The following is an 11,804-nucleotide window of genomic DNA, read 5'->3' as shown; positions in this document are numbered from 1 at the left end:
AGAGATTTTTATCCTGCCCCAGTTTATTTAGCAATACTATTGCATTTTTTTTATAACGCTTATTCACATTATCCAGCACCTCCTGAGCAACAGAGTCTGAGTTCTTTGGTGTTTCTGGGGGTTTGGCAGTTACGCTTTGTTCCTGTTCCGGTAGAAACAGACTTATTTTCCCTTTATCCGCATCACTTTGCTTCACGTACGTTAGGTACCTTTGAAGCACGGCGCTGTAAAGTTTAGCCTTTTCGTATTCGGCCAGGTCAGTTCTTTGAAGAACAGACTTCATTTCAGCATCCAGTAAGCGAGTTGCTGCTGTTCTGATATTTTCCTCTGCTGGAGGGGGAGCCCTTAATTGCTCCAACTGGTGGCTGGGCACCAGGTACATTTTTTCTGCATACTCCATTATCGATTAGTTAAAAGCCCTGTTATCAGGGGGATAGCAAAACTTAACAGAGGCCCAATAAACCCCCCAGACTGCTTTACCAGATGCTTTTTTCTTTTAAGTGAAACGCTCTTATTACACAAAGTTTTTATAAGCGTGCGTTTCTTTTTCAACACACGCACTTGATTTTGTGTTAAAGGTATGTTTCCTTTTAAGGTATTGAGCGCTATTTCTGAGATGGCCACTACTAGATCGTCAGAGGCCGAACACAGAATAGCCTTCCTTTGCTGCGGGGACGATTTGCTAAGTAATTTTAAAAGGCCCAGGTTTCTCTTCACGCAGCTAGACATGTTTTCAGTCAGCAGTCCCAGCTGTTAAAAAGGGACCTGCCGATAAGTCATTTCTTTTTATATCCAGCTGTTTTTTTTAAAGTATAAACCACTGGCCAGTCTGGAGGGAAAAGACCGGTTCTTAGTCTATAAGCTTCCGGTGTGGAAGCATTTAAATCCACCACCAGGTAGCCATAAGGTCTTTTGGTAGCATCCTCAAAAGCTTCTAGAAAGAATTGAGCTTTGCCAGGGTACATTTGCCGAGCGAGCGTAGCAATTTGTAATTTATCCCTGGCAAAGCTCAATTCTTTCTAGAAGCTTTTGAGGATGCTACCAAAAGACCTTATGGCTACCTGGTGGTGGATTTAAATGCTTCCACACCGGAAGCTTATAGACTAAGAACCGGTCTTTTCCCTCCAGACTGGCCAGTGGTTTATACTTTAAAAAAAACAGCTGGATATAAAAAGAAATGACTTATCGGCAGGTCCCTTTTTAACAGCTGGGACTGCTGACTGAAAACATGTCTAGCTGCGTGAAGAGAAACCTGGGCCTTTTAAAATTACTTAGCAAATCGTCCCCGCAGCAAAGGAAGGCTATTCTGTGTTCGGCCTCTGACGATCTAGTAGTGGCCATCTCAGAAATAGCGCTCAATACCTTAAAAGGAAACATACCTTTAACACAAAATCAAGTGCGTGTGTTGAAAAAGAAACGCACGCTTATAAAAACTTTGTGTAATAAGAGCGTTTCACTTAAAAGAAAAAAGCATCTGGTAAAGCAGTCTGGGGGGTTTATTGGGCCTCTGTTAAGTTTTGCTATCCCCCTGATAACAGGGCTTTTAACTAATCGATAATGGAGTATGCAGAAAAAATGTACCTGGTGCCCAGCCACCAGTTGGAGCAATTAAGGGCTCCCCCTCCAGCAGAGGAAAATATCAGAACAGCAGCAACTCGCTTACTGGATGCTGAAATGAAGTCTGTTCTTCAAAGAACTGACCTGGCCGAATACGAAAAGGCTAAACTTTACAGCGCCGTGCTTCAAAGGTACCTAACGTACGTGAAGCAAAGTGATGCGGATAAAGGGAAAATAAGTCTGTTTCTACCGGAACAGGAACAAAGCGTAACTGCCAAACCCCCAGAAACACCAAAGAACTCAGACTCTGTTGCTCAGGAGGTGCTGGATAATGTGAATAAGCGTTATAAAAAAAATGCAATAGTATTGCTAAATAAACTGGGGCAGGATAAAAATCTCTCTTCATGGAATGATAAAGGGTCTTTTGTGTACAAAGGCTCTGTGGTTAATGGTTCTAACATGCTTGACTTAGTCAGGGCTGTCACCCAAACTCGCTCTGTACCTAGCAAACGTGTACCTAAAGGATGGGATGTGTTTATGAATGCCATGGCGGAACTGAACGTACCATCTTCTGTCATGGGCAATGCAGCCAACAGAGACCTTTTGGAACGCCTCAAGGCCTCGACTGCTGACACCGGGGTGGATCAGGAATCCGTGACCCCTTTTTTGCCCTATAAAAAAAAAAAAGATTGGCTAAAAGAGCCCAATGGCTCAGTGTGTAACGTTTTTCACATTCTAAAAATTTTAAAACTTGTAATGTTTTGCTTTAAATAAAACATTTCTAGATTTTTTTTTAAAAAAATCTGTGTAATTTTTTCAATTGGTCATTTAAAAAACAGACAAACATCAATTTCTTTAAACCCCTAACCTGGGGTGCTTTATTGGGTAACATGGCTATAAAAATCATTACAAGATACACATGTCTGGGCTTGTTGAAACATGTTTTGAGCAAGGCTAGGCATGCCCAAAAATTTAAATTTATTTTTTACAAAATTTATCACCATCCGGTCATTTTGCAGTAAGTCGTCAGAATACAATTTTAAAATCCGGTCAAAAGATAAACCCTTGCTACGATGATGTAAAAAAAACACGCAGTGATAGCCACAGGCGACGGAGCGGGGGTCTTGTAATTGTCTATTGTGAAACACCATGTCTGTGGCATTTTTGTTTAAAAATTTCATAATGCTTTTAGGAAACAACACACTGTTCGGGGGTTGCCCATATGAGTCAAAAAACTCTCCATGGTTATGCTCCGCCAGATACAGGGCGAGCCAGTGTTCACCCGGTTGGTTGTGTGGATGCGTGTTCACCACCAAACCTACGGGCCTCTGAGACAGCTTGCTTCCAGGGAGCCAATCACAAGGGAACACATCTAAAAAATTCTTTTTTGTGTAAGGATCCGTTGATAAGACACGTGAGAGCTGCACGGTGTCCATGTTCACATGTAGTCAAACAGAACATTTCTTCTTTGATTTATTTCTATGACGTTGTCAAAAACTCCATACACAATCATATTGACGGTAACCGTTAAAGCCCTTCCAAACCGTATTTCTGCTCTCAGGTTCCCAGTTTTAATCAGGGAATAGTGATCTGCGCATTCCTGGTCGGGAGACAGGTCAAAGGCAAACAAGGTGTAACCCTGTGCAAACTCCTCACGGTCGATTAACAGAGAACGATCTTTCATGTGTTTACCAGCTGTCTGTACCAGATTCATGTATTCTCTCACGCAGCGTCCTGCCTCGAAGTCCGGTTGCAGAGGCTTGGTCGGTACCTGTTCACCATCCACATACAGGGCCACAAAATTAATATCGTAATGTTTAAAATGAAAGGGATTTTTAGTGTAACTGCCGCTAAAGGCATCGTTATCCACAAATCCTAGGACAAGCATTTTGGGTAACTGTCCCAAGAACAGGTTTTCCTGGTTACTGACCCTGCTGCCTGCAGGGATGCTAAACACTTTCATTCCCACACGGTCCACGGGGTATTTAGCATTAGCGGCAAGCAGGGCCTCTGCATGCCCCAAACGGACACCCGGGGCCACCCGTACTTTCTTCACAAAAAGGGACGCTGATACAATGCGCAGTTTAAAGCCTTCAGCCGCACTGCCCATTAAACAGAAGGCGTCTTTACTGCGTGTCAGTTTAATTTTCACATCCACTCCGTTTAACAAAAGTTTTTCTTGAAAAAACAGGTCACTGTGTAGATGGCCCAGCAGCTCTACCGTTCTGCTCTGGGCCGTCAGCTTTGCACGCTTCACAAACCCTAGATTCTCTCCATCCAACTCTGTTTTTTCATGTTGTCCAGCAGTGTCTTTGTAAAACAGGCCGGCAGAAAATTGCGTGGCGAGGGTGTCATCGCTGTAATTGAGCACTGATTTTATAAAGGCCCTGTAAGGGTAACAGTTGTTGCTTTGGCTTACAAGGCGGTCTCCCAGCGTAACATCCAACTGACTGAAAATAGAGGCCACGGGGTAATTCACCAGGCCCACTTCGGCGTCCGCAGCAAGTTCAGTTCCGTCTCCTTTTACAATCTTGCAACACAGGTAAAGCAGCGTGTTGTTTAAATCCATATAATCTATGCCATTCCCTGCTATAAAAAAGTCAATGGGGGCAGACTCCGTAACGGCCGATAGAGGTGGCACCTCGATGTAAATGCTTTTCTCGATGCTGGTCTGCGTAGGGGCTATTTGAAACAAGTCTAGTTCGGATTTGGTGCACTCTTCAGACCCGCAGTGAACAAAAGCCATATTGATTAAAATATGTCTCTTTTACCAGGCAGAGCGCGTCTCCTCTTTTGCCCAGGCTGCTTCTTGGACTTTCGTTTATGGCCGGCTCTGCGTGTCAAAGCCCTTCTTTTAAAAGGTTTTGGGGGACCTGTGCGTCTCGGGTATGACGTATTTCTCTTTCTTTTCTTCCTCCTTTTAATGTACATCAGCCCTGATCCTTCCTGTGAAGCTGTATTCCCCACCTTCTCCAGAACAGCACGGGAGACATGACCTACCACATCTTTAGCTATGTTTTGAGCGGCGGTTTTTACGTGGGGCTTAATAATCTCTAGCCCCCTCCTCAAAAGCGGTACAGCTTTTCGAAAGAGGCTACGAAATATTCCACCCACACCAGCCCCGTACATCACGGGGGCCCCATGATATCCAGGAAGGGCGTATCCAGCCTGGGCTTTGTAATAGTTCCTGTAGATGGTGGGGTCGCCATAATTTTTTATGATCGCCATAATAGTGTTTTTTTTTGCTTTTTAGAAACCTCGCTCTCTCCGCGGTCGCAAATGCAGCTTGATGATCACCTTGCCGAAGCGAAATGAGACATGTCTGTTCTGATCTGTCTTTATTTCAATGGTAATGGTGTCGATGTGGTGTTTACTAACAGGAACGTAATGAGGTTTATCATAGGTGATGGTAACAAACTCATTGTTCCTTCCTTGGACAGGGACGCAGCGTAACAGGGGAACAGAAAAGTCCCCCACAAACTGGTGTTCTACAATATCCGTGTACAGATACAAGGAGTTAAAACCCCCTGTAATGTCTGCCGAGAAGGAAAATTTTTGGACATTGCGTTTTGGGCCCAAACCCAAAATGTTAGCTAGTTCCCCGCCAGTAGAAAACCCATAGTTAAAATTGGTAGATTTAAGTCTCACTTTTCTACCTACAGGGTCGTAGTTCATGACCATCTCAGGCGGTCCTTGGTGACGAGCCATGGTGCTGTTCATATGCTCCAGTAATTCAGGTATGGTCGAGTAATAACCTCGTCGTAGGATGAAATTCCACTTCGTATCTTCAAAGGTAATTTCAAAAGGGGTGTCTTCATTGATAGTATTCCAGCTGTGCGGGTATTGTATTTCCACTAACCCCACCTCCCAGGCACCTGGGAGATCCAAGGGCTTAATTAGCCGTATTGTAAAGTTCGAGATGGTGTTTTGGGGAAAAACTGCAGAGCTGGCATTGCTGGGCAAAGTGATGTAAAACCCTCCGTCGCTCATTATTATTTTTTCTTCTATCTGTCTTTGCAGGAGGAATTGTTGTTTTTTTTTTTTCTCTCTTTGGTTTGTCTCTAAATGTCACAGAGTTGAGAAGCTTCCACCCAGCTGTTAAACTTATCAGGCCAACCCAACCATTTTACCAGTAAGTGTTTTTTTCTCCCTTTTCCTTTCTCCGCTAGAATTTTTTCAATCCTGTAAATCCTGTCTCGTTTGGGGTTTACTTTTTGTAATTCTTCAGGGTAAAAAGATCCAGTAACTGCCTCACCTTCATAATCTTTTAATCGGTATACAGGTCTTCGGCCCCTGGTTAAGGCTTCATCCACTATGAATATCTCATCGGTAAACGTCTGTTCATAACCTTTTTCAAAAGCGCCTTTGGTTTTAGATAGTCTCACGTGATCGCCTTTTCTAAAAGGGGGAACAACCTGTTTTATTTTAAAACTGTCTCCGTAAACCGTTTTCCACACCTTCAGAGAATTTGAAGGGTTAACATCTATGGGTCTGGTACGTATAGTCCTGTGAAAGCTCTGGTTATAACTCTTTATAAAGTCAGGTAAGACGTCAATGTAGCGAAAGGTGTTATGGGCTGTAAAATATCTCCACATCCTAGTTTTTAAAGTTCTGTTAAATCGCTCCACAACCCCTGCTTTGACTTCATTATTAGTAAGAAAATGGTGAACCCCATGCTGCTTTAACAGTCCACTTAAAGGTTTGTTTAAAAATTCTTTCCCCCGATCGGTTTGTAATTTTTGAGGCACGCGACCTTCGCTGAAAATAGCTTTAAAGGCCTTGGATACCTCACCACTTGTCTTGTCTTTTAGGCATAAGGCCCAGGCATATTTGGATAAAATGTCTATCACTGTTAAGATGTACTTAAAGCCATTGTTGTGTTTGGAGAACTGATGCATATCCACCAAATCTGCCTGCCACTGTGCATCCACATCTGAAACAATAGTCTTGTTTCTTTTAAAATGTATTCGAGCTGGTTTGTGTAAAGTGTAAGCATCCTGGTCTGAAAGCCAAGCTGTTACCTGTCTTCTATTTAAAGTTTTACTATGCTTTCTGGCCACTTGAAAAAGAGGGTTCACTCCGCCAAAGCTCCCAACTTCCCTGGGATTGTAATATATTTTCTTTAACAGAGCTGTCGGTGTAGACATGACTGTTACTGGTACCGTCTTTTACTACCACAAGTATAAAAGGGGACACGCTCATATTGACACATTTAAATACATTTTATTAATTGCCTGGTTTAACATGATCTTTTACAGCCGCCTGTAAAATGGACGCCTTAACTGCTTCCATAAGGGAGTCTGAGCTGTTTCATTCTTCCATTTTGTGATTTTCGGCTTCAGATCTGTCTCTCGGATAGCAGTAAAAACAGCTGACGCGCAAGTTCTTAAAGGCCTCCAGAAAGGCATCGTCGAGCTCCTGAAAAATTTTCAGAAAAAGAAACAGAGTAAGTAAGTACCCCAGCTGCTGGGATTTTTTTTTAATTTATGCAAACCCCCGGTTCCTAGCTTCATTACCCACCCCCTCCTCTACCGCCATTTCTTAATCATTCATTTACCTGAGCGCCATCTTTTCCATTTGTCTTGTCCACCGGTGACTCTCCCAAGCGGCGATCTGAGGGGGTGGACAAAGAGAGGTCATCAGGCTCCTCAGGGTGCCTCACGAGGGGTTTCTGGTCGGTTTCCGACGTATCCATCAACTGGTCGGCCAAAGGGCTCCTCTCGATCGTTCCCTCCTCCTCCTCAGAACTGTCGCTGGTGTAGGTCCTGCGCCACATAAGTATGGTGCTTGGGTCCAAAACAAAGTCCGAAGTTCTAACGGGGGTGGTAAAGGAGTCCATGTTTTCCTCTGAGCAGCCTTTCCACGCTTTCTAAAACACGTGTCCTTGGTAAGAAAAATGGCCTCCTCTGTTCGGCGCTGGTACTTATGGGGTATTGGTGCTGCACTCGGGTTGGCGGAGGGCCTTGGGAGGAGTTCTTAGAGGGGTCACCCCGGTTGGTCAAAATCTCCTCTCGGGGTGGTCCTTTCGGGAGGAAACCCCTCCTGATTGGTAGAGGGTGGTGGGAGGAGTTCTTAGAGGGGTCACATGACCCTCTTCTAGACGGGGTCATCCACCCCCGGAAGTCGCCCTGATTGGTCAAATCTCCTCTCGGGGTGGTCCTTTCGGGAGGAAACCCCTCCTGATTGGTAGAGGGTGGTGGGAGGAGTTCTTAGAGGGGTCACATGACCCACTTCTAGATAGGTCACCCGCCCCCGGAAGTTGCCCTGATTGGTCAAATCTCCTCTTGGGGTGGTCCTTTCGGGAGGAAACCCCTCCTGATTGGTAGAGGGTGGTGGGAGGAGTTCTTAGAGGGGTCACATGACCCACTTTGCTTCCGGTCATGTGGCCATCTTGACCCCGGAAGTAATACCCCCATAGGGTGGGACTTCCGGTGACAGGTGGGAGGGACTAGAGGGGTCAAGGGGCGGGGTTAGGGGCGGGGTTAGGGTTTGATTGATGGTAGGGCCCTTATACTACTCAGGTAAACATTAATCTGAATTTGCCTGAGTTGCTGTGATGCCTCATGGGTGTTGTAATTCATGCTCCCCTGCTGGTAAGAACTCCCTGCCTAGACTACATACCCCACAATGCACTGCCCCTTCTCCCCAGACTGAGTCACCACAGGACATGGGAGTCCCATGGCTGTTGTGCATGATGGGAAATGTAGTCAGCTGGGGAGCATGACCTAGCTCATCCAAACTACAACTCCCATGAGGCACTGTGGCAGCTCAGGCCCATGTAGTTTAAAGTCAAACTACTTCAAAACAAAACGTTTCAACATTTCCCAGTAGAAAATTTTTTGAACTTTCCATTTTGCAAAAAGTTGCAATAGTTCAACTTTTTATCCCGATTCAGGAGGAAGACAAATATTGAAATATCATCATTTCCCGCAAGAGGGAAATTCCACACAATTCATTGCAGTAGAGGGTTAAAATACAGGCCTATCGTTACGCCAGGTTCTTTCCCACCTATTCTGGCTGCTCGGGCAGTTGCAGAGAGAATGCTGCCTGAATGGCTCCTTTGGGAGTTCCTCTGGGATAGGAGAATCCCAAGGTGGCCGAATATTGGCACAGTCAGTTCCATACTACTTCCTCCGGTCCCTTTGGCGTAGGGGGCATGGTGGGGGTAGGTTAGGCAGTAGATATGGTTGAAGACTGATTAAGATAAGTTGAGAGTTAAACTGATCCCAGCCAAAGTTGAGGGAGCAGAAAGGCCAGGTAGACTTGTGTCAATCTTTTATATTTTGTGGTGTAGAGTAACTTTAACCGCATAAGCAGAACTACTTTAAATACACCTGTTCTCCAGCAGGAGAAAAGGGACTAGAAAATGCAACACATATGCCCCAGAGCCAAGGTAGCCTTGCTGCAGAACCCTTGAGCCACAGCCCTGCTGTCAGTGACACTTGAGTAAATCTGGAGTAACTCCACTGAAGCACCGTGTAGCCACATTGGGGCAAATGAGATCGGAATCTGGCCTTTAAAATAATGGAGCAGCTTCCCCACTTTTTGCCTGCCTTTTCCAATTCCGTAGTGGAGGCCAGCAATTTTTGGATGACATAGTTTTTCTGTCAAAAAAGGCTGATTAATCAAAACAGAAATTTTTCACTAGAACCTGCTATGTTGGGCGAGAAAGGTGGCTCAGGTCCAGGATGGAACTTCTGATCAAAATGAGGGACCCCCCACCCACTAGAATAGCCTAGATGTCAGGGCATGTAGCTAGCAGGGGGGAGATTCAGGATCAACTCCCTTGGCTGAAACAGGCAAAGCAGCATCTTGAGCGTTGGTCTCCATCATCCCACATGTTTGTCCTCACCCCCTGGCTATTGCAGAGCAGGTCTTGTGTTTGTTCTTTCTCTCTATTCTTTTGCAAAAAATGTTGAAAGTTCCCAGTTTCCCAGTGTGGAGAGAGAGAATTTTTGAAATCTCTAATGCTTTTGCAGCTTTCCTGCCCAGTTCTAACTGTAATTCTGTAGGCTCGAGACTGTCTCTTACTACATGTATTCACAGCAGTCAGCACAATAGGGCCCTGTTCTCAGTTGTGGCTTCTAGGTGTTGTGATACAAATGTAATGATAATCCTTTGTATTGTTCTCTCTTTATTGCACATTATATACAGTGAGAGATTTTTGACACTAACTAGGAAAAAAAAACATTTACAGGCTTTGACTAATAGGACTATGAACTCATCTCTCCGCACCTGTTGTGAACAACAAAAATCCAGAGCCTTGAAAATGGTTTAGATTTTCAATGGAACAACTTGTCGTTTAGGCCTCCGCTGTTCACAGAGCTATGAATTTGCATTGTACTCAAAGGATAAACCTACTTGTTAGGTGGTGCATTTAAGCAATGAATGCAGTCAGTTTTGCTACATGCCAATTTTTAGTCGGGATCTCACTGTTTCAATAAATAGCTTCTTAATGTGGTATTAAATCCCTGCTTTTTGCTCTCTAAATCCCCTCTGCTTGGAACGTGATGGGCTTGGCAGCTCTGAATCTGAGCATGAAAAACAATAATGAGCTAGGAACATGGATAATAGCTGTTCTACATCTTTAACTTATTGCAAGTGCAAAATATTAGTCCTCGAAAATAAGGGACTGGTCCAGGTTCATAGCACTGGGAAGTTTAATGAGTTGCTTGAACTTAGCAACTGCAAAATCTGCTCCCGATGGTGAGTGGAGAGCTCACAGGCACAAAGCAATAAAATAATTCCTATTCCACTTCAGAGGAATTGTACCTTGTGGTTAAGACATTGCTTTAGGCCTTAGAAGATTGGTGTTCAATTCCCAGCTCTTACACACTCTTCCTGTTGGACCTTGGGCAAATCATTTAGTCTCTCTGTGCCTCACTTCCCCATCTGCACAATAGCGATAACACTCTTTCCTGTCAATTTAGATCATATGCTCTTCTGGACAAATAATACTAAGTTATCAAATTTATCGTCATCATAATTTTCTTCCATTCTTGTTTGCTCAGAACTTATCGCCAGGCAGTTCAGTAAATAGACCTTTCATTCAATCCTACAAAGTTAAGTCATTCACTACAGACTAAACTAACAATCCACTTCTTGGAAACTTTCCTAAGATTACCATTAAGCTCCATTAGTCCTCAGGTTCCTCATAGATGCTGTCTTTTAGAAAGTGGTGATCATGTGTTCCTGTTTATTTTCTTAAAATGTTTAATCAGAGATGAAATGCTAATGGAATATATTAGGACTTCAAAAGGGAAGTGGAAGGACCAATTAATGGTAAAGAAAAGCATTATATATAATACATTGATGAATACCCAGCAGGGAAAAGTCCAAGTATGCATATTAGGCAGGATCATTAGATCAATGCAGAACATTAAATTATACTGTTTTTTCAGTCTTCAGTAATTTGCAAATCTTTCAGCAATTTATCATCCCTCCCTCGCACAGTCAACTTGTGGAACTCCTTACCTGAGGAGGTTGTGAAGGCTGGGACTATAACAATGTTTAAAAGGGAACTGGATAAATTCATGGTGGCTAAGTCCATAAATGGCTATTAGCGAGGAAGGGTAAAGAATGGTTTCCCTAGCCTCTATTCATCAGAGGATGGAGATGGATGGCAGGAGAGAGATCACTTGATCATTGCCTGTTAGCTTCACTCCCTCTGGGGCACCTGGCATTGGCCACTGTTGGTAGATGGATACTGGGCTAGATGGACCTTTGGTCTGACCCGGTACGGCCGTTCTTATGTTCCTAACTCATATAGTGCTTTATTCTCTGATGACTTGTGTGATCAGACAGATTGTTCATCAACACAGTTTCTTAAGGAGGAAAGGAGAGAAAGAACATTCCTGGGTCACTAGTCCATTACTCCAGCCTGACAGTGGGGGAAAATGGGACTACTCACAGTGCATAAAGTTATGCATGTGTGTAAAGTGAAGCACATGTGTAAATCTTTGCAGGATGAGGGTCTGTGACTTCAGTAAAGTCACTGGCGTAAATCTGGGACCAGAACCAGCCCTCTGCAAATGTACAGAAGAACTGTGTTTGCTTGGGTCTTGCAACACAGCTTCCCAGTCAGGAAGTAAATGGAAAGGAATGAGAGGCCCAGTCCATCATCCTCTCATTTTTGTGATTTCGTTCAGAGCTGTCACAGTAGTAAAACAAAACCAAAAAACAACCCGGCAACTGGAAATAATGTTTGAGGTTTGTGGAATGGAAGCATTGTCCTGCAAACTTCTTAT

The 11,804-nt window shown here is 44.0% G+C and overlaps 1 protein-coding gene across 1 annotated transcript; it reads right to left on the bottom strand.

Annotated features, from left to right (window-relative positions):
- Positions 1-2,995: 2,995 nt before the first annotated feature.
- LOC115659371 (uncharacterized protein F54H12.2-like) lies at positions 2,996-4,303 on the bottom strand. Its single transcript, XM_030579373.1, has 2 exons — positions 3,488-4,303; positions 2,996-3,328 (listed from the first exon to the last, which is right to left on the bottom strand). The coding sequence occupies exons 1-2, from the start codon at positions 4,301-4,303 to the stop codon at positions 2,996-2,998; spliced, it is 1,149 nt and encodes a 382-aa protein (XP_030435233.1).
- Between the last annotated feature and the right edge of the window lie 7,501 nt (positions 4,304-11,804).

The sequence above is a fragment of the Gopherus evgoodei genome, chromosome 11 (genome assembly GCF_007399415.2).
Source record: "Gopherus evgoodei ecotype Sinaloan lineage chromosome 11, rGopEvg1_v1.p, whole genome shotgun sequence".
NCBI classification, from domain to species: domain Eukaryota; kingdom Metazoa; phylum Chordata; order Testudines; family Testudinidae; genus Gopherus; species Gopherus evgoodei.
The sequence above is the reverse complement of the archived record's forward strand: the minus strand, read 5'-3'. Positions and strand labels throughout refer to the sequence as shown.